The 22,632-nt window shown below is 39.5% G+C and overlaps 1 protein-coding gene across 9 annotated transcripts in view; it reads right to left on the bottom strand.

The window, feature by feature from the left end:
* Nucleotides 1-22,632, bottom strand: part of EFCAB3 (EF-hand calcium binding domain 3) — a 104,212-nt gene that overhangs the window by 36,963 nt on the left and 44,617 nt on the right. For 6 of the 9 annotated variants that reach the window (XM_077163468.1, XM_077163469.1, XM_077163476.1 and 3 more), the window contains 4 exons: nt 19,023-19,099; nt 13,928-14,071; nt 5,431-5,502; nt 4,238-4,358 (listed from right to left, as the gene is read on the bottom strand). In XM_077163468.1, coding sequence (XP_077019583.1) covers nt 4,238-4,358; nt 5,431-5,502; nt 13,928-14,071; nt 19,023-19,099 — 414 coding nt within the window. The remainder of the gene's footprint in view (nt 1-4,237; nt 4,359-5,430; nt 5,503-13,927; nt 14,072-19,022; nt 19,100-22,632) is intronic. The other 3 variants (XM_077163473.1, XM_077163475.1, XM_077163472.1) reach the window with 2 other exon arrangements.

Raw genomic sequence — 22,632 nt, 5'->3', positions numbered from 1 at the left:
TTATTATTCCATGCTTGAGCTAGGTTTTGGGAAAATAATGACAAATAAGCCTGACATGGTTTTTGTTCTTCCACAGCTCATAATCTAATGGGAAAGACCATTAATTAACATGATTTTAACAGTACAATATGCATTATGCTCTATGATAGGAAAAGAGAAGCATTTATGAGGAGAACATGACCCAGACTTGGAGGTCATAGAAGGCCTGACAGGTTCTGATTGGGACCTAAAGGGTGAGCAGAAGTCAGCTAAGCATAGAGTCCTAACCTACTGTACTTATGAATGTGACTTTATTTGGAAATGGGGTCTTTGCAGATAATAGGTAAGCATCTCATGATGAAGATCATCTAGGATTTAGAGTGTACCCTAATTCCAATGACTGATGTCCTTACAAAAAGAGGAGAGGGAGATTTGAGACAACACAGGGAAGAAGGCTATTTGAAGATGGAAGCAGAGTTTGGAGTTAATCTGCCACAAGACATGGAACACTTGTGGCTCTGAGAAGCTGGAAGAGGCAAGGAAAGATCCTCTCTTAGAACCTTTGAAAGAAGCATGGACCTTGATTTCGAACTTCTGGCATTTAGAACTGTAAGAGAATAAATTTCCATTGTTTTAAGCTACCCAGTTTATGGTACTTTATTACCAGAGCCTAGAAAATGGATACAAAGGGATTGGAAGTTCCAAGCAAAAGTTTGGAGTTCAGGGATCATGGGATATTTTAGGCCTTGGACCAATTTAATCTAGGATGTGACAGGGGAAATTGAAAGAGATGAGATTGGAGTTAAGCAAAGATAGATTATGAAGGACTTTGAAAATGTCATGTTGGGCCTGAACTTTTTTATAGGCAACACAAGAAGCTATTATAGGGTTTTATTTTTAAGCAGGTAAATGGTATGATTAACTTTGTGCTTGGCATTATAGATACCCAATAAATATTTTCTAACTGAATATTAGATTATTCTGGCTGAAGTGTAAAAAAGGGGTAGAGATGGCAAGAATGCAGATAGAGAGACAAGATAGGTGGATATTGCAGTAATCCAGGTGTAGGAAGATCGTGACATATACCAGTGTAGTTGACATGAGGATATACAGAAGTGTTTGGATTTAAGGCATGTTTAGGAGGTAAAATAGAATTTAGAGTTTAGTTGAACATGGGCCATGGCAGAGCAGGAGCAGCCCAGGACGATGCTGGAACTTTGGCTCAGGCAATTGGGGTAAATGTAGTAAGATCATAGAGTCATTCATGGAGATTTGGAATTAGAAATGAAGAGAAGAGATGAATTAAGATTTGCCATTTTGGGTTTGAGGTGACTGTGGTACTTCCAAATGGAGATTCCCAGTAGGCAGATGGAAACTCTAGAGAGGATCTGGGTTGAAGATACAGAATGATCTTCTCTGCCTAATTCTCCTTGTTTGTAAATGTGGATATTGAAATCTACCTTACAGGGTTGATTTAGGGTTAAATGAGACCATTAAACTAATATTTACTGAGTGCCAAGTATGTGCCAGGGAGTTTTCTAGACACTGGGAATATAGCAATGAATGAGACAGACCAAAAAAAAAATCTTTGTAGTCTTAGAACTTATATTCTAGCATGAGAAAACCAGTAATAAACAAAATAAATAAGCAAATTAGATTGTATATTAGAATATGATAAATGGTATAAAGAAAAATAAAGCAGAGAAGGGGAGACAAGGCATGAAAGGAGGGTTGCAATTTTAAATAGGATGGTTGGAGAAGGGCTTCCTGAGAAGATGACATTTGAACAAAATCTGAAGGTGAGGAGGGAGTGAGTCAAGTGGATATCAAGGGAACAGCATTCCAGATAGAGGGAACAGCAAATTGCAATGACCTAGAGGTAGGAGCATATCTGGTGTATTTGAGGAACAGCAAGGAACATGCCTAGAACAAAGTAACAGGTGAAGTCAGTGAGGTCAAAGGGCAGTACAGATCACATAAAGGGCACAGTAAGTCACTGCAAAGACTTTGCTTTTCTCTGAGGGCAATGAGAGTGATTTGAATAGAAGAATGACATGGTTTGATTTAATGCTTTACAAGGATCATTTGGCTCCTAGAAGCCAAGGAGTCAGCTAAGCATAAAAAGAGTGTTGCTGATAGATTGTGGGACAGGGAGAGGAAGTCAAAAGTGGAAGCTAGGAACCCAGTTAGGATAAAATACTCCAGGCAAAAGCAAATGCATATTAAGTACTTTGCTGGGGAATTCACAGACATACCTAATTCTCATCTCCCAGCCCCTCCTTTTCTATTGTGTGCAGATGTTTCAATGGGTCTTCATTCTGCAGCCAAGGGTGGGTGGGGGGTGGGTAGATGTTAGACCTAATGGAATGGGCTAACCTTACCTTAAACCAGGAAACTGGTAACAAGCAGCCTGAGCTGCTTATTAGGGCAGGAACTCTCAGTGGCAGGGCCCCCTACCCCTGGATTGTATAAATACCCTGCCCTTGGGTGGCACAGATTTGTCTCTCCTCTCCCACTCAGGGCTACCATTCACTGACTCTGTCCTAAGCAGCTGGTGTCCCTGGGAGACCGGCCATGATGGAATCTCTTCCCCTGCTCTTTTGGACCATTTATGCTGTGTAAGTGATAAAGCAATCATTTGCTGAAATACTTTGTGGTGCCTGAGCCTGTGTTCCACAACACACCATACAGCAACCCACTTCCCAGTGTTTGCTAAGAGCTTTATATTTAGTAACTGCCCAATAAATGATACTAATATCTATCAATTCTACCATATCCAGCTCAAGGCCTACTTTCTCAGGAAGCTAAATCAATGATCTTTGTCACTTATTTGATAATTAGTTATATAATATATTTTGTATTGTTTCACTTCTGTATATTTAGTTATTTAGGTGTTTATGGATTTTCTATCCATTTAGATTTTAAGCTCCTTTAATGCAAATATTATGTCTTAAACCCTTTTTATCTCTCTGGGAACCAGTTTCTATGATAAATAACAGCCACAACTATAATAACAATAAAAAGAAGGACACTGGCTAACATTTTCATGAGTATTTCCTGAGTGTAAGAGGCAGTAAGGAGCAGTGGATTAGAAATGGGTTCTAGAATCAGACTGTGCTAAAATCTAGGCACTACTACCCCTTGGACAAGTTACTTAACTGACCTGTGCTTCAGTTTTTTTCATCTGTAAAATGAAAAATTATTAGGGAGGTGAGGAGTGAATTAGGTAAAATGTGTATTTCATGCATATTCTAGTTTACTTCTGAATAATAATAATACCTAACATTTATTGAACTCTTATGATGTGTTAAGCATTTCAATGCATTATTACATATAATCTCCACATTTGTCCTATAAGAGTGATGTTCTTCTCATTTTATAGATGAGGAAACTGAGGCTGAGAGAGTAAGTAGTATGCCACATTTGTAGACCGACAGCAGGCATTTAATAAGTGTCCTTGAATTAGAATGAAGAGTAGAATTTTATGCATACTTTATTCCACATCTGACAGAGATGCAGGAGAGTGCAGAGAGGCGACCTGCTGAGGAGCAGAAGGGGACTTTTATATTGCTGGTGGTATTCTGTGTTTTTAACACTCCCTAAATAGAGTACCATAAAGCTTTGAAATACTGTGAGTTGAAGATCGATAATGGTAACATTTGTTTAATTTATGGCATAGAATGATAAAATAGATGTATTTGGATATGTTTGAGGAAATTTACCTTTTGTGATATTTGTTGGAATAAATAAAAATTTGGGTGTTAGAATGCTTCCTAGCAATCAGACTTCCTCTGATCTGAAGTCTGACTGAGGCTCTGCGCCAGTGCAAAGGTAACCTTGAGAGGTCTGGACTTGAATTACCTCTCCCAGGGGCAGAAGTCCTATTGAAAGCCCCTGGTATTTCCAGCATGAATGGATTTCAAATTCTATTCTAAACCAGATTTTCAAGCCCACCTAAAATCATCCCTGGAAAATCCTCATTCCCTAGGATTCTCTGGCCTGGAGTTGGGAGCTGAACTATCTGGTTGTCTTAGGCCAATGGGGCCTTGAAATGATGTACAATTTCACAGCTGAGTATCACTGTGGGGATGGAGGCAAGGTCTCGTGTTACTGCACCTGAGCATTTGCCCAGACACCTTTTTCTCTGTGAAGGACCAGATTCTGTTGAGTAGGATATTAAGTGAGAGATGACTGTCCTGTTAATATCCTCATAAGTGTTTCTCAGAAGGCTGTTTTTCCCCTTTTCCTTGCCACTTACCTTACTATTTCCATTATAGCCTTTCTGGATAGGGCTGAAGTCTCTACAAGCTTTGACAGGATTTCAAACAACAGGATCCCAGGGCTGTCAGCTAAATCTGCACTGGTCTCCTTTTCTGGAGCTATGGGGTGGGGAGGGGTTAGAAGATAGATTTCAAAATGCCTTCTGAACAAATTACTTATAAAAAAGTAATAAACTAACAGTCTTATTACTGAGTAAGTACAATGTCAACAACAAGTTAGGGACTAGAAAATTATAGTAAAACAGTAAAAATCTGCTGTATTTGGTAGAAAGGTCATTTTGATTTATTGAGCAAACAAAATAAGGGAATATAAAAATAATTTTAGTTCAAAGACTTAAGTAAATACAGTAATACTTTTGACATGAATGTGAATTATGTCTTAAGGACTATTATTCTGCTCTTTCAGTTTAAGGAACTGTTGGTAAACATTATCTCTGGTTTGCAGGCAAACCCCTGTTACTGTAGTGGTATTTGCAAGCAGTAACTTCTAGTTATCCTAAGGATAGTTCATAACTTACAAGTGGATGTGGTTTCAAAACTTAATACAGTATTTGGAATTTTTATGTTTATCACAGGAAACATGATATGAATAGCAGCTAGAATTTCCAAGACAGCCTATTAAACTCATAAACAAACAATTAGTAATAATGATATTTCAAGTATACCCATGCATCTTTTATAACAAGTGTGAGAATATGCTCTCTTTAATCTCCAACAGACTCTTCAGTGCATTAAGAGTAGTTGCTTCATCAGGGTGAGGAAGGTATTTCTCAGGACCAATGAATTATCTATACCTCAAATTTGCATGAGATAGTTTTCTTTCTAAAAATATTTCTTCTTTGTAAAAGGAATACCTCCTCAAGTAACACATGAACTAGGTTATTCAAACACTGTAAAAGGAGGCCAATGTTTTCTAGGCCAGTTACTGCCTGAATATACTCATTAGAGACCAAAACCAGTATCTCTTGAAGAAGGACCATAGACAATTCCAGTGCCTACTCAATGTATTACTTTAAAGTTCTAAAGTGACCTGTATCAATTTGCTCAGTGAATATTTTCTTGGAGAAGCAGTACAAAAATAAATTATAGCCAAGAATATATCTTCTGATATTTACTATGCAGTGAATTGCAACTAACCTACTGCCATCTATTCAGTAACATCTCTACTCACCCACAGCCTTGAGGAAGCGGTTCTTATCTGTTAACACCTTTATAAAGTCTGAGAAGTTCACCTTCCCATCTCCTACAACAGAAAGCTAAGGCTCAGAGCAAGGATAAGATGTATTTTAATTATCAGAATACATATGCTAAATATAAAAATGGAAACACCTTAGATCATTTAATACTTAAAATCAGAACATTTTAGGGCTAGAAATATGCTCAGGTAAACACTGGTCTTCTTAAAGTGGTCTTAGCAACATTACACTGATAACCCATAGTCAGCCGGAGCTGATTTGTGTAAACATCAAGCCAGAGGGCTTCCAGTCATGTTCATCTAGTCCTTTCCTAGAGACTTGCCATTTTCGCAAGGAATCTACCCTGGCTTTTGTACTCCAAACCACTCTTTTTTTTTTTTTTAATTTTTTATTAATAAAAAAATTACAAGAAAGAAACGCAAACATCCTTAATATATGCTCATTCCATTCTACATATATAATCAGTAATTCACAATATCATCACATAGTTGCATATTCATCATCATGATCATTTCTTAGAACATTTGCATCAATTCAGAAAAAGAAATAAAAAGACAACAGAAAAATAAAACAGAAACAGAAAAAGAAAAAAAATTTATATACCATACCCCTTACCCCTCCCTTTCATTGACCACTAGCATTTCAAACTGAATTTATTTTAACATTTGTTCCCCCTGTTATTTATTTTTATTCCATATGTTCTACTCGTCTGTTGACAAAGTAGATAAAAGGAGCATCAGAAACAAGGTTTTCACAATCACACAGTCACATTGTGAAAGCTATATCATTATACAATCATCATCAAGAAACATGGCTACTGGAACACAGCTCTACAATTACAGGCAGGTCCCTCCAGCCTCCGTTACATCTTGGATAACAAGGTGATATCTACTTAATGTGTAAGATAACCTCCAGGATAATTTCTCAACTCTGTTTGGAATCTCTCAGCCATTGACACTTTATTTTGTCTTATTTCACTCTTCTCCCTTTTGATCGAGAAGGTTTTCTCATCCCATGATGCTGGGTTTCAGCTCATTCTCGAGTTTTTCTCAATCCCTTGATGCTAAGTCTCAGCTCATTCTAGGATTTCTGTCCCACATTGCCAGGAGGCTCCACACCCCTGGGAGTCATGTCCCACATAGACAGGGGGGAGAGTGGTGACTTTGCTTGTTGTATTGGCTGGAGACAGAGGCCACATCTGAGCAACAAAGGGGGTTCTCTTGGGGGTGACTCTTAGGCCTAATTTTAAGTAGGCTTGACCTATCCCTTGTGGGGTTAAGTTTCATGTGAACAAACCCCAAGACTCAGGGCTTAGTCTATAGCCTTGGCTGTCTGCACTGCTTGTGAGAATATCAATAATTCAACTTGGGGAGGTTAAATTTTCCCCCATTCTCAGCATTCCCCAAAGGGGACTTTGCAAATACTTTTCCACTCACTGATCAAATCACTCTGGGATTCATCTAGGCATCACTCTGGACAAACCAATAAAATCTAATGTCCTACTCAAGGTTCCATGTATTTATTGTGTTCAACCAACTATCTACATAAGTTATATTAGGAGATGCACTAGTCAAAACACAAATTTTGTACCAAACAAACATTTTTTGATTTAGTCTCAAACATAAGTTGAAATTTTAAAATGTTAATTACCATCTATTTTCAGCGCCTTGCAGTAATGACATTCCTTTATTCTTCCCCATGCAAAAACATTTTTAAATTTGTACATTTAGTCATTATCATTATTCACGCTAGGCATTCCCAGACTACACCATCTCAATCTTTATCATCTATCTTTCTTTGTGATTTCATTTATCCCCCCAGTCCTCCTCCCTCTATCATTCTCACATTCAGTATTTTAACATAATTGTATTACAGTTAGTAGTGTTGTGCTGTGCATTCCTGAGTTTTTATATTCAGTCATGTTGCACAATCTGTATCCCTTCAGCTCCAGTTACCCAATATCTTCCACTATTTCTATGTCCTGATGGTCTCTGTTACCAATGAAATATTCCAAGTTTATTCACTAATGCCAGTTCATATCAGTGAGACCATACAGTATTTGTCCTTTTGTTTCTGGCTAATCACACTCAGCATAATGTCCTCAAGGTCCATCCATGTTGTTACATTCTTCATAACTTTATTCTGTCTTACAACTGCATAATATTCCATCATATGTATATGCCACAGTTTGTTTAGTCACCTGTCTGATGGACATTTTGGCTGTTTCCATCACTTGGCGATTGCAAATAATGCTGCTATAAACGTTGGTTTGCAAGTGTCCATTTGTGTCCTTGCTCTCATGTCCTTTGAGTAGAGACAGCATATAGATGGGTCTTGTTTTTTCATCCGTTCTGCCAGTCTATATCTTTTGATTGGGGAGTTTAATCCATTAATATTTAGTGTTTTTACTGCATGGGTAGTACTTTCTTCTATTATTTTGCCTTCTGGATTTTATATTTCATATCCAATTTTCCTACTTTTTCCCTTTACTCATAGTCTTCCTTTCTACACTGCTCTCCACACCTCTCTCTTCTGTCTTTTCGTATCTGTCTCTAGTGCTTCCTTTAGTATTTCTTGCAGAGCTGGTCTCTTGGTCACAAATTCTCTCAGTGATTTTTTGTCTGGAAATGTTTTAATTTCTCCCTCATTTTTGAAGGACAATTTTGCTGGACATAGAATTCTTGATTGGCAGTTTTTCTCTTTTAATAATTTAAATATATCATTCCACTGTCTTCTCACCTCCATGGTTTCTGCTGAGAGATCTATTCATAGTCTTATTGGGCTTTCCTTGTATGTGATGGTTTGCTTTTCTCTTGCTGCTTTCAAGAGTCTCTCTTTCTCTTTGACCTCTGATATTCTGATTAGTAAATGTCTTGGAGTACATCTATTTGGATCTATTCTCTTTGGGGTATGTTGCACTTCTTGGATCTGTAATTTTAAGTCTTTCATAAGAGTTTGGAAATTTTCAGTGATAATTTCCTCCATTAGTTTTTCTCCTCCTTTTCCCTTCTCTTCTCCTTCTGGGATGCTCACAACACATATATTCATGTGCTTCATACTGTCTTTCAGTTCCCTGAGTCTCTGCTCATATTTTTCCATTTTTCCCTATATTTTCTTTTTCTTGTTGGATTTCAGATGTTCCACCCTCCAGTTCAGAAATCCTATGTTCCATCTCTCAAAATCTACCATTGTAGGTTTCCATTGTTTTTTTCATCTCTTCTACCTTGCCTTTCATTCCCATAAGTTCTGTGATTTGTTTTATCAGACTTTCGATTTCTTCTTTTTGTTCATTCCTTGCCTTCTTTATATCCTCCTGTGCTGGTTTGAAGGGAAGTATGCCCCCTAAGAAAAGCCATGTTTTAATATGGATCCCATTTCTTAAAGGTAGAATAGTCTCTATTCAATGCTGTGTATTTGGGACTGTGATGGGATCATCTCCCTGGTTGATGAGATTTAGTTAAGAATGGTTGTTAAACTGGATTAGGGGATGACATGTCTCCACCCATTTGGGTGGGTCTTGATTGGTTTACTGGAATCCTATAAAAGAGGAAATATTTTGGAGAATGAGAGATTCAGAGAGAGCAGAACGATGTAGCCATGAGATGCAGAGAGTCCACGAGCCAGCAACCTTTGGAGATGAAGAAGGAAAACGCCTCCCGGGGAGCTTCATGAAACCAGAAGCCAGGAGAGTAAGCTAGCAGATGACGCCGTGTCTGCCATGTGCCCTTCCAGCCAAGAGAGAAGCCCTGACTGCGTTTGCCATGTGCCTTTCCAGATGAGAGAGAAACCCTGAACTTCATCGGCCTTCTTGAACCAAGGTATCTTTCCCCAGATGCCTTTGATTGGACATTTCTATAGACTTGTTTTAATTGGGACATTTTCTCAGCCTTAGATCTGTAAACTAGCAACTCATTAAATTTCCCCTTTTAAAAGCCATTCCATTTCTGGTATATTGCATTCCGGCAGCTAGCAAACTAGAACACCTCCCTCAATTCATTGATTTGGTTTTTGATGATGCTTTCCATGTCTGTTCATATATTCTGAATTAAATGTTTCAGCTCCTGTATCTCATTTAACTGTTGGTTTGCTCCTTTGACTGGGCCATATCTTCAATTTTCCTAGTGTGATTTGTTATTTTTGGTTGGTGTCTAGGCATTTAATTATCTTAGTTAGTTTATTCTGGAGATCACTTTCACTTCCTTTACCTAGGGTTTTCTTGCTGGATGAATTTGTTGTCTATCTGTTCTTTGACATTCAATTCAGCTTTATCTGGACCTCTAGCTTAAGTTGTTTAACAGAGGAGAATTTTTCAGTTCTTATTTTCTTGTTTCTTGCCCTGTTAGTATGGTGACTTCCTCCCCCCCACCCCCAGGAGGGTCTACTTAGGTATTATAGACTGCAGCTGGATTTTCCCAGACCAAACTGCTCTCCTATCAGGATGAAGAGTCACCTGCATTGGTTTTCCCTGAGGGTATGGCCCAGCAGGTTGAAATACTTTCCTGTGAAGTCTCTGGACTCTGTTTTTCTTATCCTGCCCAGTATGTGGTGCTTATCTTCCTGCAGGTCCCACAGCATAAGATGATGCAGTACCTTTATCTTTGGCTGGGGGCATGGTGGAGACAGAGGAGAGGTTATAGGCTGATTTTAATGGCTTCAAATTACCAAGCCCTGGTGTCTGAATTCCTTGAGAGAGGGATTCCACCTGAGTTGGGCTTCACTCCTCCCCTGGGGTAGGCACTTGCTCCAGACAACCCCTCAAAGGAGTTTGTTTCTGCCTATGCCTGGGGCAGTTGCAGCCTGAGGAGCCCTGCCACTGTATCCAAAGGCAGTCAAGCCTTTGTAGAAACACAGCCACAAAAACCTCTGTTTCCTTCTTTTTTTCTTTTTTTTTCCTTTTTCTGTCAGCCCTGCCACCTTGGCACCGGGGCAAAAATGAGTGACCTCACTTTGACCAGGTTCATCTGAGCTGGAGTCCTATTTTTAGTAGTCCGAATTTGTTAATTAATTCCACAATTGGCATTTGGTTGGGTTCAGCCCATGCTGTTGGTAAAGTCTCTTTCCTTCCTCCTCTGGGAAGCAGCCTGTGGGGGACGGGTGGCTGCCACACCTTGGGGAACTCACGGTTCTGGGTGGGGGGGCTTGTAGCCAGTCCAGCTGGTCCAGATTGGGGTATGCTGTGTCTGGTCACTCATGTGGCCCCAGGAGCTGTTCTGTACTGTGTCTGGTTATTTAGTAGTGTACTGGAGGACGAACTAAAATGTGCACATTGTTAATCTGCCATCTGGGTCCGGAACTCCCCAACAATATAATCTTAACCAATGAGCTGTGATGGTGCCGTTCCTCCCGCTGGACCACCTGGGCTAGGTGCACTACCTGCCAGGTGCCAGACTTTGGCTTCGGACCTCGCAGGCAACTCACATGGCACACTGGTTCTGGGGCCGGAAGGTCCCACCTGGTATGCTGTGGCACATCCAAGCAACAAGCCGTCATTGTCACATGTGCGTCCCGTTCCCCCAGCCATCTGGGCGAAATCTGGGCTCTGATCCCCTCTGCTCTGGCTGGAACGTGCAGTCAGGGCCCAAGTTGGGGGCTAGAGTGTCGGGCCCTCGGGGGCAGGAGAGAGATGCCCTTAGAGCTGGCCATGGGGACTGGGTCTCGCCATGCCGGAAGACCCGGGATCGTTTGGAAAGGCGGGGCTCTGGAGTCTGCCTGGGAATCCTGGAGACGCAGGCGGCTCAGCCTGCGCTGCCACCGCCAACAGGGCTGCTGCCAGGGCCAAACCACTCTTTTTATTAGTATTTTAAACTCCCCAAGTTGTATCCCATTTCCTCTAAAATTAAAGGAATGTGAGTGTTAGTCAAAATGTGGTGTGTGTGTGTGAGAGAGAGAGAGAGAGAGAGAGGGAATAGAAAAATTGGACTGAGTTAGCGGAAATAAGTGACATCTTAGTTAACTGGTGACTGGTGACAGTGACTCTCATGTGGAACTGATGCTGAATAAATGAGGCACTGGTAATTGGGTAAAGAGAGGCAGGAGGAGATAATGTGCTAATTATATATGCCATATAACATATCAGCTTGGGCTACTAGTCACTAGGTATGCATATTCAATGAAAACATTATATGTGTACTAGGTTGAAACTGTTATGTAACCTAAGAAAGCCATGTTCTTCTAAATCCATTCTTATGGAGGCAGACCAACTGTGGGCAGGACCTTTTTACTGTTTTATTTTTTCTTTTCATGGAGATTAACCCACCCAATTAAGGTGGGTCGGTCTTAATCCTTTACTGTAGTCCTTTAAGAGAGCTCACAGACAGAGAAGGCTCAGAAAGAAAGTGCCCCAGGAGAAGCCAGAGGACCCACAGGACCCGAGAGAGCCATTTTGAAACCAACCCAGAGAAAAGGGCCAGAAGACATCACCATGTGCCTTCCCATATGACAGAGGGACCCCAGAAAGCATTGGCTTTTCTTCAGTGAAAGTATCTCTTTTTGATGTCTTATTTTGGACATTTTCATGGCCTTAGAACTGCAAATTTATAATCTAATAAACTCACTTTTAAAAATCCAACCCATTTCTGGTATATTGCATTTTGGCAGCTTAGCAAACCAAAACCGATTTCGGTAACAAGAGTGGGGTGCTGTGATCTGAAAATACCAAAAATGCTGGAATGGCTTTAAAATGGATAACTGAAAGAATTGTGAGGAGCTTGATCAAAAGGGCCTAGATTGTTTTCAAGAGATTGTTAGTAGAAATATGGACTCTAGAGATGCTTCTAATGAAGCCTTTGGCAGAAGTGATGAATATATCATTGCAAACTGCTAGAAAAGTGACCCTTGTTTTAAAGTGGCAGAGAATTTGGCAAAAATGAATACTGATATTGAATGGAAGGGAAAATTTGAAAGTGACAAGCTGGCATATCTAGCTGAGGAAATTTCCAAACCAAATGTGGAAAATGCAGTCTGGTGTCTCCTTGCAGCCTATAGTAAAATGCAAGAGGAAAGGGATGAGCTAAGAACTGAACTTTTGGGTTCAAAGAAAACAGAAATTGATAGTTTGGGAAACTCTGAGCTTTTGCAAAATGAGTCCTCAGAGAATAGTGCCCCATGTGAGGATTTAACCAAAAATGGAAGAACCACTCAGCCATTTCACGACAAGCTAGGATTGAAAATGGAGTTATCCAGAAAGAATTTGTGGAAACTCCTATTGTCTGATGGCTGTGATCCCTGTATGCTGCATGAGGGATATCATGCAGCATACAAGCAGCGGCAGAGGGGATATCATGCAGCATACAAACTTGGTGGAGTGAAAACTAAGTTTGCTGTGGGATCTGTATAAATGGAACCACTGCCAGTCTGGACTAAAAGGGACAGAAAATGGACCAGTTGAAGGAAAAATTACTTTAAAGGCAGAATCATGGAAGCCAAGTCTGGAGCCAAGAAACCTTGTGCCAGGTAAGCAGACCCACCAATGTACGCGGAGAGGGTGAGTTTGCCCCGGAGTTTAGAGAGGGGAGTGTGGCCACCACATTATTCAGGAAGAGTTCTACTGTCCCAAAACTCTTTAGAAAGGGTGGGGTACATTCCCTGGGGATTGGGGAGAGCCTGGCCACCACCCCATTGCACTGAAGGAGTTCAGCATGTGGTCCCGGAGATGGCAGAGAGTCTGGGTGCCGCCCTGATACTAGAAAAGAGTAAGGCCAAGAACAAGGTAGTCTCTCCAATGCTTGGGTATGTTAAGACCCTTACCCCAGTGTTTGTAGAGAGCAGGGCCGCTGAGTAAGCCCTTGGAGAGGGTCTTAATCCTTTACTGGAGTCCTTAAGAGAGCCCACAGAAAGAGAGAGATCTCAGAAAGAAAGTGCCTCAGGAGAAACCAGAAGAACCCACAGGAACTCAGAGAGCCATTTTGAAACCCTGGTGTCTCTGAGAGAAAGGCCAGCAGCCATCACCTTATGACTGCCCGTGTGACAGGGGAACCCCAATGCCATCAGCCTTTCTTCAGTGAAGGTATCCTATTGCAGATGCCTTAGTTTGGATATTTTCATGGCCTTAGAACTGTAAATTTGTAACCTAATAAATCTCCCTTTAAAAAGTCAACCCATTTCTGGTATATTGCATTTCAGCAGCTTTTAGTTTTAAAAATATCAACAAAAACACTCTGACCCTTAAAATTCAATAAAGACAGGCCCTAATGATGGAAGAAAGATTTGTATCATTATGAGTCAAACAGAAACAAAGGGTTTGGATTTTCGTGGAAACATGTCATCATTTTTGAAATTGTCAATACCTTTGTATCTGTTATTTCAAGGCACCTCCAAAATGTACAACATGGCATTTACACTTTGGCAAATAAGTAAAATAAATAAAATAAGTAAAATTTATTTCTTATGTTTATGCAATCACTAATAGCTAAACATATATATTTTCTTTGCACAAAAAAAGTTTATGAGAAAAAGAGAAGTCAAATTACTCACGATCAATGTCAGCACATCTTAATTCATTATAGACATCATGCTTGGTTAGATTCATTCCTAACTTAGCTAAAGTGCACATCATTCCATGTAAATCAATACAGCCAGTTTTATCCTTGTTAAAGAAGTTGTAGGCATCTTGGAAAGCTGGGAAAAAGGGATTGTTAGCCTTAGTCAGTACAATTATTCAAGAAGAAATTCATATGCTAATGGAGCTAGGGCAGACAATACAGTTGATTGCAGACTGTGTTCTGAAAAGTGTTGAGAAAAAAATGAGTACTTAAAAGACATTTCTTATAAAGGAGAGCAGTGTCCTTCCATAAGATTTGAATTAGAATAAACTAATTGGTGAAAAGTAAATGTGGTAGAGAGAATGGCCTCCCAAAGATGTCCTAACCCTATTCCCTGGGACTTGTGAATACGTTATTTTACATGGCAAAAGGGGCTTTGCGGATCTCATTAAGATAGATTATCCTGGATTCTCTGAGTAGGCAAGTTTAATCACATGAACCCTTAAACCCAGAAGATTTTCTCTGGCTGGAAAGGAGAAATGTGGCAGAAGAGGAGGTCAGAGAAGATTTCTAAGCATGAAAAGGACTCAATCCACCATTGCTGGTGTAATTTAGGGGATGATTATTACTACTGAATCATTGTATAGATGTTTTTTCTTTATATTGTAGGACAGGCAGAAGTTAATACCTGAAATTACTGAAACTCAACTAGTCTCACCCTTGTTTGTACTTTCTGTTGTAATGGTTATTCTACCCTAGTCTCTGCCTTGTATACACTTACTATTGTAATGGTAACACACCATCTCCCCTTGTTTGAGTCCATAAAAATCCTAACCTCCTTGGACTCTGGGAGACTGAGGTATACTGCTAGGTGCAAAGCAGGAGATCAGATGGCCTATTGGCCTAAAAATTTGTCTCCCTGAAATACAGTAACTCTGACAGTTTTATGGTATACAAAGATGGGCAGATTTTAGGATAATGAGCACAATGGCTTGAGATGACAAGGTTAGGATGATCTAATTATTGAGCATGCACAGACGGATTACATGCTTACTCACAGAATGTATGTAAGAAAATGGTGGCCTTAATAGGACGATGGGTGTGATTTTTAGTATTGTAGTTGCTTAGAGGTTAAAGTTTAAGCTACTGAGCATGTCAGGCAGGCCCATTTTGGTTAGATTCAGCTCCATTTATCAAGATAGCTTTGGAATTGGGATGAGTTAGTTCTGGGCTAATGCAACATCCTTCATTAATAATTTTATTGTAGTGACATATATAAAACATGAAATTTCCCATTTATCCAGATTCATGTGTACAATTCAGTGATATCAATTACATTAACAATATTGTGCTACTATCACATCCTTTTGTTTTTTTGAGCACCACTTTAGTTTCTTACAGTTCAAGATGCTCTTGGCTTATATTTTATATTCTCTTTTCCTGCCCTAGAATCAGCTATTTATTCAAGGAACCTGGTTTTTTTTTTTTGAGAATGGCATTAGATTTCAAGGTCTGGGTGCTGGATGTGCTTGTTTCTATTGGAATGTCAATGCTTCTAAGCCCTTTCATCAGTCAGAGCTAGGAAAGGTATATACTAATCCATGTATATACACATATGCATAATTATTTCTGTATCTATGCATCTGTATTTATATTAAAACAAACATGACTTTATACTGGTGTCTGATTCTAATCCACTACTGCATGGTTCACTCTGCCTTCCCCCAACTGCCTATCTTTAACTTCCCTCTGTAACAGTGAGAAAGCCGGCACCCCCCACCCACTTACTTATTTGTTCAACCCCAGTGTACATGTACACCAATTTTTTCAGAATTGTTAATCCATACCCATTTGAGAAACAACTTTGCCAATTTGAGCGTGTTACTTATGTCTTTAGGCTTATAGTTTTCAGTCAAAACACCATTTTCAGAGTTACTTAGGTTAGCCTTCTTCCCCTTTTTTCCCACACCTGACTTATGTTTTAGGAAGATCACTCTGTTGTAGTAGTAGAATATTGTGAGGTTTTGGCAGATATAGGGAAACAAGTATCAGCTAGGAGGCTATTGCAGGTGAGAGATGATAGTGCCTCAGATCAAAGTTGTAGCAATGGAGATTGTAAAAGTGGTTGACTTCTAGATATATTTTGAAGGTTGAGCCACTGAGATTTCCCAATGGATTTGGAGGTGGAGTGAGAGAGAGGAGTTAAGGATGATTTCAAAGTTTGCCCAGAGCAATAGAAAGGATGAAACATCATCAACTGAGATAGAAAAAACTGTGGGTAGGAAGAACACATCAAGAGTTATGTTTTGAACATGTTGAGTTTAAGATGTCTAGTAGACATCCAATTCCAGATGTTGAATAGGCAGTTAGATATATGAGCCTGGAGTTGAGAAGAGAAGCCAGGGATGCACATAAGCATTTGGGAATTGTTGGCCTATAGCTGGTATTTAAAGCTTGGGACTAGAGGAGATGACTGCATGTGTGAATGGGATAAAGAAGAGAGGAGGACCAGGGTCTGAGCTCTGGAACACTCTAGCATTAAGAAGAATCAGAGAAGAGGAAAAACTAGCAAAGAAGACTATAAAAGGAGTGACTGGTGAAGTAGGAAAACAAAGAGAGTATGAATATCAAGGAATGGGAGAAGAGGTTTTAGAGATAAGTATAGACATCTTTTTTGAAGAACTTTCTTACAAAGTGGAGCAAAGAAATGTGGTAGCAGGAGGAAGAAATGGAGTCAGGGATACATTTTTTTTATTTAATAGGGAGAAATAATAGTGTTTATATGATAATAGGAATGATATAATAGTGAAAAAAATTGACTTTTAAGAGAGAAGGTTTTTCACCACGCTCTCACAAGACTGTTTACATAGTCCTACCATCTGCCACAGCCTCCTGTCAAAGGATTTGGCTAAGTGGAAAAATCTATTTCACTATATTGATGATGTCATGTTAATCAGTAACTTTCTTTCAGAACTTAAAGAAGCCTCAGGCTTCTCGTTAGCTCACCTTGAGAGTCAAGGATGGGCAGTTAATCTCAACAAAGTGCAATGCCTTGGCCACCCTGTCAAATTCTTAAATGTTGTATGGTTGAGTAAGACAAAATTTATTATTTTTTAATTCATTCTGCAATAATAAGGTAAAATGTTTTCTTATGCTGTATATGCAAAAACAACTAACGGCTTTCTTGGGGTTGTTGGGGTATTGGAAACATTTTGTTTCTCACTTAGCCAAATATTAAAACCTTTGTACGTGCTATTTAGAAAAGATCATACTTGCAAGTAGGAGGACCGCCAGCAGGCTGCTTTTGAAAAAGCAAAAAGGGTAATAACACAGGCACAGCACTGGGGGAATATAGGTCCACACTTCCTCTGTGAACTGGACATAGCTGGCACTGACACTGGTTTTGGGTGGTGTCTGTGGCAGAGGCAGCATTCTAAGTGATGCCCCTTGGCTTTTGGTCACAATTGTGGAAAGGGACAGAACGGAGATAGAGCCCCCTGGAAAAGCAATTATGTGCTGCATATAACATCTTACTACAAGAGGAGAGACTGATACAAAGATGCCCAGTCACCTTAAAAATGGCCATCCCTATTCAGGGGTGGCTATCCAGCACGGCTTCTAAGCCATACTCTGACAGTGCCCAACTGAGCACACTGATCAAATGGAAAGCCTATTTACTACAGCACAGCATTTTCAATATCAGCCTTCTGAGTGCAGAAATACACGAGACTCTTGGACCAGTGTCCTATACAGAAGAAAAAAAAAAAGAGAGAAGGGACACTTGCTTGAGTAATTCCTTTGAATATGTAAGCGGCAATAGGTTCTCATCCACAATAGATGCATTGACTTTAGCAAAGACGATAAAGTTCACTTATGGGACAGGGGGAAAGAAGGAGTATGTGGTACAGATTTTGGTAAGTGGTTAGATAGGAGGTAGGAGTCTGCAGAAATTATTCTGATTGCTTCAGTTTTCTCTCAGGGAAGCAGAAAGCAAGGATATCAATTGAGAGTGATGATGGGGAGGAGATGCTGGGGATTTTGAGGTGTTCAATTAATATCTGTAGAATAAACACCTTATGTGAAAGTTGTGAAGGTTAAACACCAATTTATATTAAGGCACTTTGGAAACCTAAAGTTAGAAACCTTAAACATTTATAAAACCATAAACTGTTATTATTAAGGCTTTTAGCTCTGTTTTTCACTTAAAAATGCAGATCTGATCTTTATCCTCCTTTGTGTTTTCCAAACCAGTTTTCCCAGCAATAATGGTAATTATTTGATTTTTGTCTTCTGGGTCCATTTCTCAAATGGCACGAAACTTGCAGTGGTGAGGCATTAGCTTCCCTAAAACCTACACACAGTCATCCTTAACTTCCTTTAATTTTTCTCAGGCATTAACCTTGCCCTTTCCTCTGCGCCCTTGGAAATTCTTTTCCTACCTGCTCTCTTGGCCTGCTTTACTCCTACTCTTCATTCAGCCTTCTCGGGGACTCTCCTCCTCTTCATACAAAACTAAGTTAAGAGACTTTTAAATTCCTGCAGTACCCTATACTTTCCCCTATTATAATATTGTGTCATATTGTAATTTAAATATTCACTCAACAAATTCATAGTCTAATCTGTCTTCCCATTAGACTTCTTATTAGGGCAGGGACCATGTCTGACTTGTTAGTAGTTCTGTTTCCCATTCCTACTAAGTTGTTGGCTTTAAATAAATATATGCTGTTTAGATGAATGAACTATAGCCAGTTTCGCTCATTTTACTATCATAATTTTTTTCCTCTGAGAAATCCTGGGATTTCAGATGTATTTATACTGTTCCATTATTTGATTTCTATTTGACCTTGCATTTGTTCTTTTACACAATTTCTTTGAATAAAAATACCTGCCCAGGACTGTCTAATGTCCAGGGCACTGTCCATTTGAAAGAAATCCCTTTCCCTTTCCACAAATGGACATTGAATTTAAAAAATTTGTTATCTCTCTAGATACCTCTTGAAATTCCAGATTCCTCTTAAAAAAGAAAATGATCAGATATATCAAGGGGTTTTTGTTTATGCATTAATTTTGGGAATTATTTTTGTTACCTTCCATTTGTGACACAGTCAACTTCTTTTCTTTGAATTGTAATTGGTTTTGAAGAATTCCTGATAAATCTTTATCCCTAGGAATATATGAAAAGGTTTAATGTGTATGTAAAACCAGCAAATATTAGTCCCATTTATCAATTTTTACTTACTGGAATGACTGTAAGCAACACAATACTTCTGGAGTCATACCACCTAAGGGACCTGTCACTGTGACTTGCCAATGGCTACAGGGTGAACAGTAAGAAAATGTTGGCCATTAAGGCCCAGCTTTACCCTATACATGCCAATCACCTTTACCCCATTAAAAAACCCCAACCATTTTACAAAAGAGGAAACTGAGGCTCAGAGGGATTAAATACCTTGACCTAAGCTGCACAAATAATAAGTGGAAGACGTGGCATTCAAACGCTAGAGGTTTGTCTGTCTTCAAAGCTCAATCTTACATTATTCTTATTTGAAATATGTTGTTTCATATTTTTCACTAGTATAAATAATGTGGTTAATATCCTTACAGAGAAACCTTTGTATCTATGATTATTTTAAGATTTTGAAACATTCTATTTCTACCAGAGAGAGGAGGTTGAAGGAGCAGGGAGAGAGAGAGAAAGGAGAGGGAGAGAATGAGAGAGATTGAACTGTGGAAAGCTTGGAATTTGGAACCCTGGGTGACCTTTAATTTCTCCAGGAAAATAAATTCTGGAAAAATAATAAATTTCTGGGAAAATACTAATATTTGGGGGTCACTTTGTATAGGCATGTAGAAATTTATTAGTTTAGGGACATAGAAATACATCACATTGGGGACTTCCAGGAAGATGGTAGAATATGACAAGCAGAACTCTCCACCACCATAAAACAACTAGAGAACAGATAAAAAATGACCTAAACAGCAGTTCCTGAGTCCAAGAAATCAGAAGGACCTGCATTATATATGGAAGACCCAAACAGAAAATCAAAGAAACTAGGATTGAGAAATCGGGGTGAATAGGCAGTTGCAATCATCCCTAAGGTCCTGTGCCATGCCACAGCTGGATCAGGAAGCTGAAAAGCAGGAAATCTCTGCTTCCTAGAGGTGGGGGAGGCAATCTTTTCAGACCCACAGCCTAGCAATCTGTGCGGGAACCCGGGAGGCAGTAGACTCATCTTAGCGACTTATAGAGACCCTGACGTGGTGCCCAGTGCTACCCCCCATCCCTGAGACAGGCTGCTGCGGACACTTGGACTTGGGAGGGTCTGGGAAGCCCTTCTCCAGGGAGGAGAGGGACACAGAGCAGAGCTGATCTGACATGGCCGGAAAGGGAGGCACTCTGGGTTCTGCTGCCTTGATCCTTTCTACACAGGGGCTCAGGGCACTCGCTGGGCGCACAAGCAAAGAGATGAGGCCAGACAGCTGCATTGCAATGCCAGTCGCACTTCCCCCACCCCGGAGGTGGTCTTGTTGGGCGGCGAACAGCAGAGCACTCCTGTGCTGGCTGCTGGCTGGTGACGTCGAAGCTCCAGTGTTGCAGCCTGGAATTTTTTTACATAGGAGTCTGAGAATCACCAGACCCATAGTACCTACAAGCCAGTCTTTGCTGTGGTGCTCAGTGCTCATCTGCCAGTTCTAGAGCCGGTGGCTTCCTGATACCTGGGGGTCTGTGACTCTGATTGGATTTTCACCTTGTCTGGACCCTGCCCATTGGGCTGCAGCAATCAGGGAAAAGCAGGGTTGTGGGGAAGAGGTGGCTCAACAGCGCTATCTGCTGGTAAGATGGGGCAAGTGCAGACTGGCAATCTGCTTTTCTGCCCAGCCTCCAACAGACTTTTGAAAGGGGCTACTCCCAATAAATAGAACAAGTCCTTGGTTTTGGCTGGAAATCATTGACAAACCAGGTGCCAGAGGAGGCCTTCAATGAAAACTCAAGCAAAAGCAAAATAATAGGTGAGCTAAGGAAACCAACTTTCAAAACAATCCTATCAAGATAAACCACATGCCAAGAAACCACCAACAAAAAAATAAACCATATGAAGAAGGAAAAAGAAATGGCCAAGCCAAATGATTAAAATAAAAAGCTGGAGGAGATAGAATTTGGAGCAATTAATCACAGATATTTATACATATCTCCTAAATAATTTCAATGTGTTGGCTAAAGAGATAAAGGATATCAAGAAGACACTAGAAGAACATAAAGAATAATTTGAAACAATAAATAAAAAAATAGTAGCTCGTACAGAAAAGAAAGACATTGTAGAGCAAATAAAATATATACTAGAGACACACAACAGCAGATTTGAGGCGGCAGAAGAAAGAAGAAGTGAACTAGAGGGCAGAGAAATTGAATTAGAATGCACAAAAGAGCAAATGGTGGAAACGATGTAAAAATATTAATTGGATCTCAGGAAAATGATGGACAATACAAAGCACACAAATATAATAATTTCCGGTGTCCCAGAAGAAGAGAAGGGTAAAGGGCTGGGAAGATTATTTGAGGAGATAATTGGGGAAAACTTCCCAACTGTTATAAAAGACAAAAATATGCAAATCAAAGAAGCCCAATGAACTCCAAATAGAATAAATGCAAATAGACATTCTCCAAGACACATACAAATTAAACTATCTAAAGCTGAAGAGAAGGAAAAAGTCCTGAGAGCAGCAAGAGAAAAGCAATTCACCACATACAAGGGAAGTCACATAAGACTAAGTGGAGACTACTCATTTGACATTATGGAGGCAAGAAGGCAGTGGTGTGACATGACTCTGAAAGATAAAAATTGCCAGCCAAGAATTCTTTATACAGCAAACCTGTTCTTCAAAAGTGTGAGAGAGTTAAAAAATCTAACAGATAAGCGGATGCTGAGAGAATTTGTTAACCAGAGACTTGTACTGCAGGAAATACTAAAAAAAAAGACAGGAGAGAGAGACTTGGAGGAGCGTATAGAAATAATGATTATCAGTAAGGTAATTCAAAGGATAAAGAGAGGAAAAATACTAGATCTGACAAATAAAAGCCAAGGGATAAAATGGATGAAGCAAGGACAGCTTTTACAATAATAACATTGAATGTTAATTTTCCCCCAAAATTGTTAAATTTTCCCCCCAAAAACACCTAGGTTGGCATAATGGATAAAAAAAAATATGATCCATCTATATGCTGTTTACAAGAGACTTATTTTAGACCTAAAGATACAAATAGGTTGAAAGTGAATGGATAGAAAAAAATATTCCAAGCAAGCAATAGCCAAAAAAGGTAGGAATAGCTATACTAATATAAATAAAATAGATTTTTAAATGCAAAGATGTTATAAGAGACAAGGAAGGACACTATATATTAATAAAAGAGATAATCCACCAAGAAGAAAGATCAATCATAAATGTCTATGCACTCAATCAAGGTACTCCAAAGTACATGAGGCAAACACTGGCAAAAGTGAAAGAAGCAATAGACATTTCTAGGTTAACAGTGGGAGATTTCAACATACCACTCTTTTCAATAGTTAGATCAACTAGACAGAGGATCAACAAGGAAACAGTGAACATAAATAATACGATAAGTGAATTAGACCTAACAGACAAAAATAGATCAGTGTATTTCAAAACAGCAAGATATATATTCCTCTCAGGTCCTCA

The sequence above is a fragment of the Tamandua tetradactyla genome, chromosome 6, assembly GCF_023851605.1.
Source record: "Tamandua tetradactyla isolate mTamTet1 chromosome 6, mTamTet1.pri, whole genome shotgun sequence".
Taxonomy (NCBI): Eukaryota; Metazoa; Chordata; class Mammalia; order Pilosa; family Myrmecophagidae; genus Tamandua; species Tamandua tetradactyla.
This window is presented reverse-complemented; position numbering and strand designations above follow the sequence as displayed.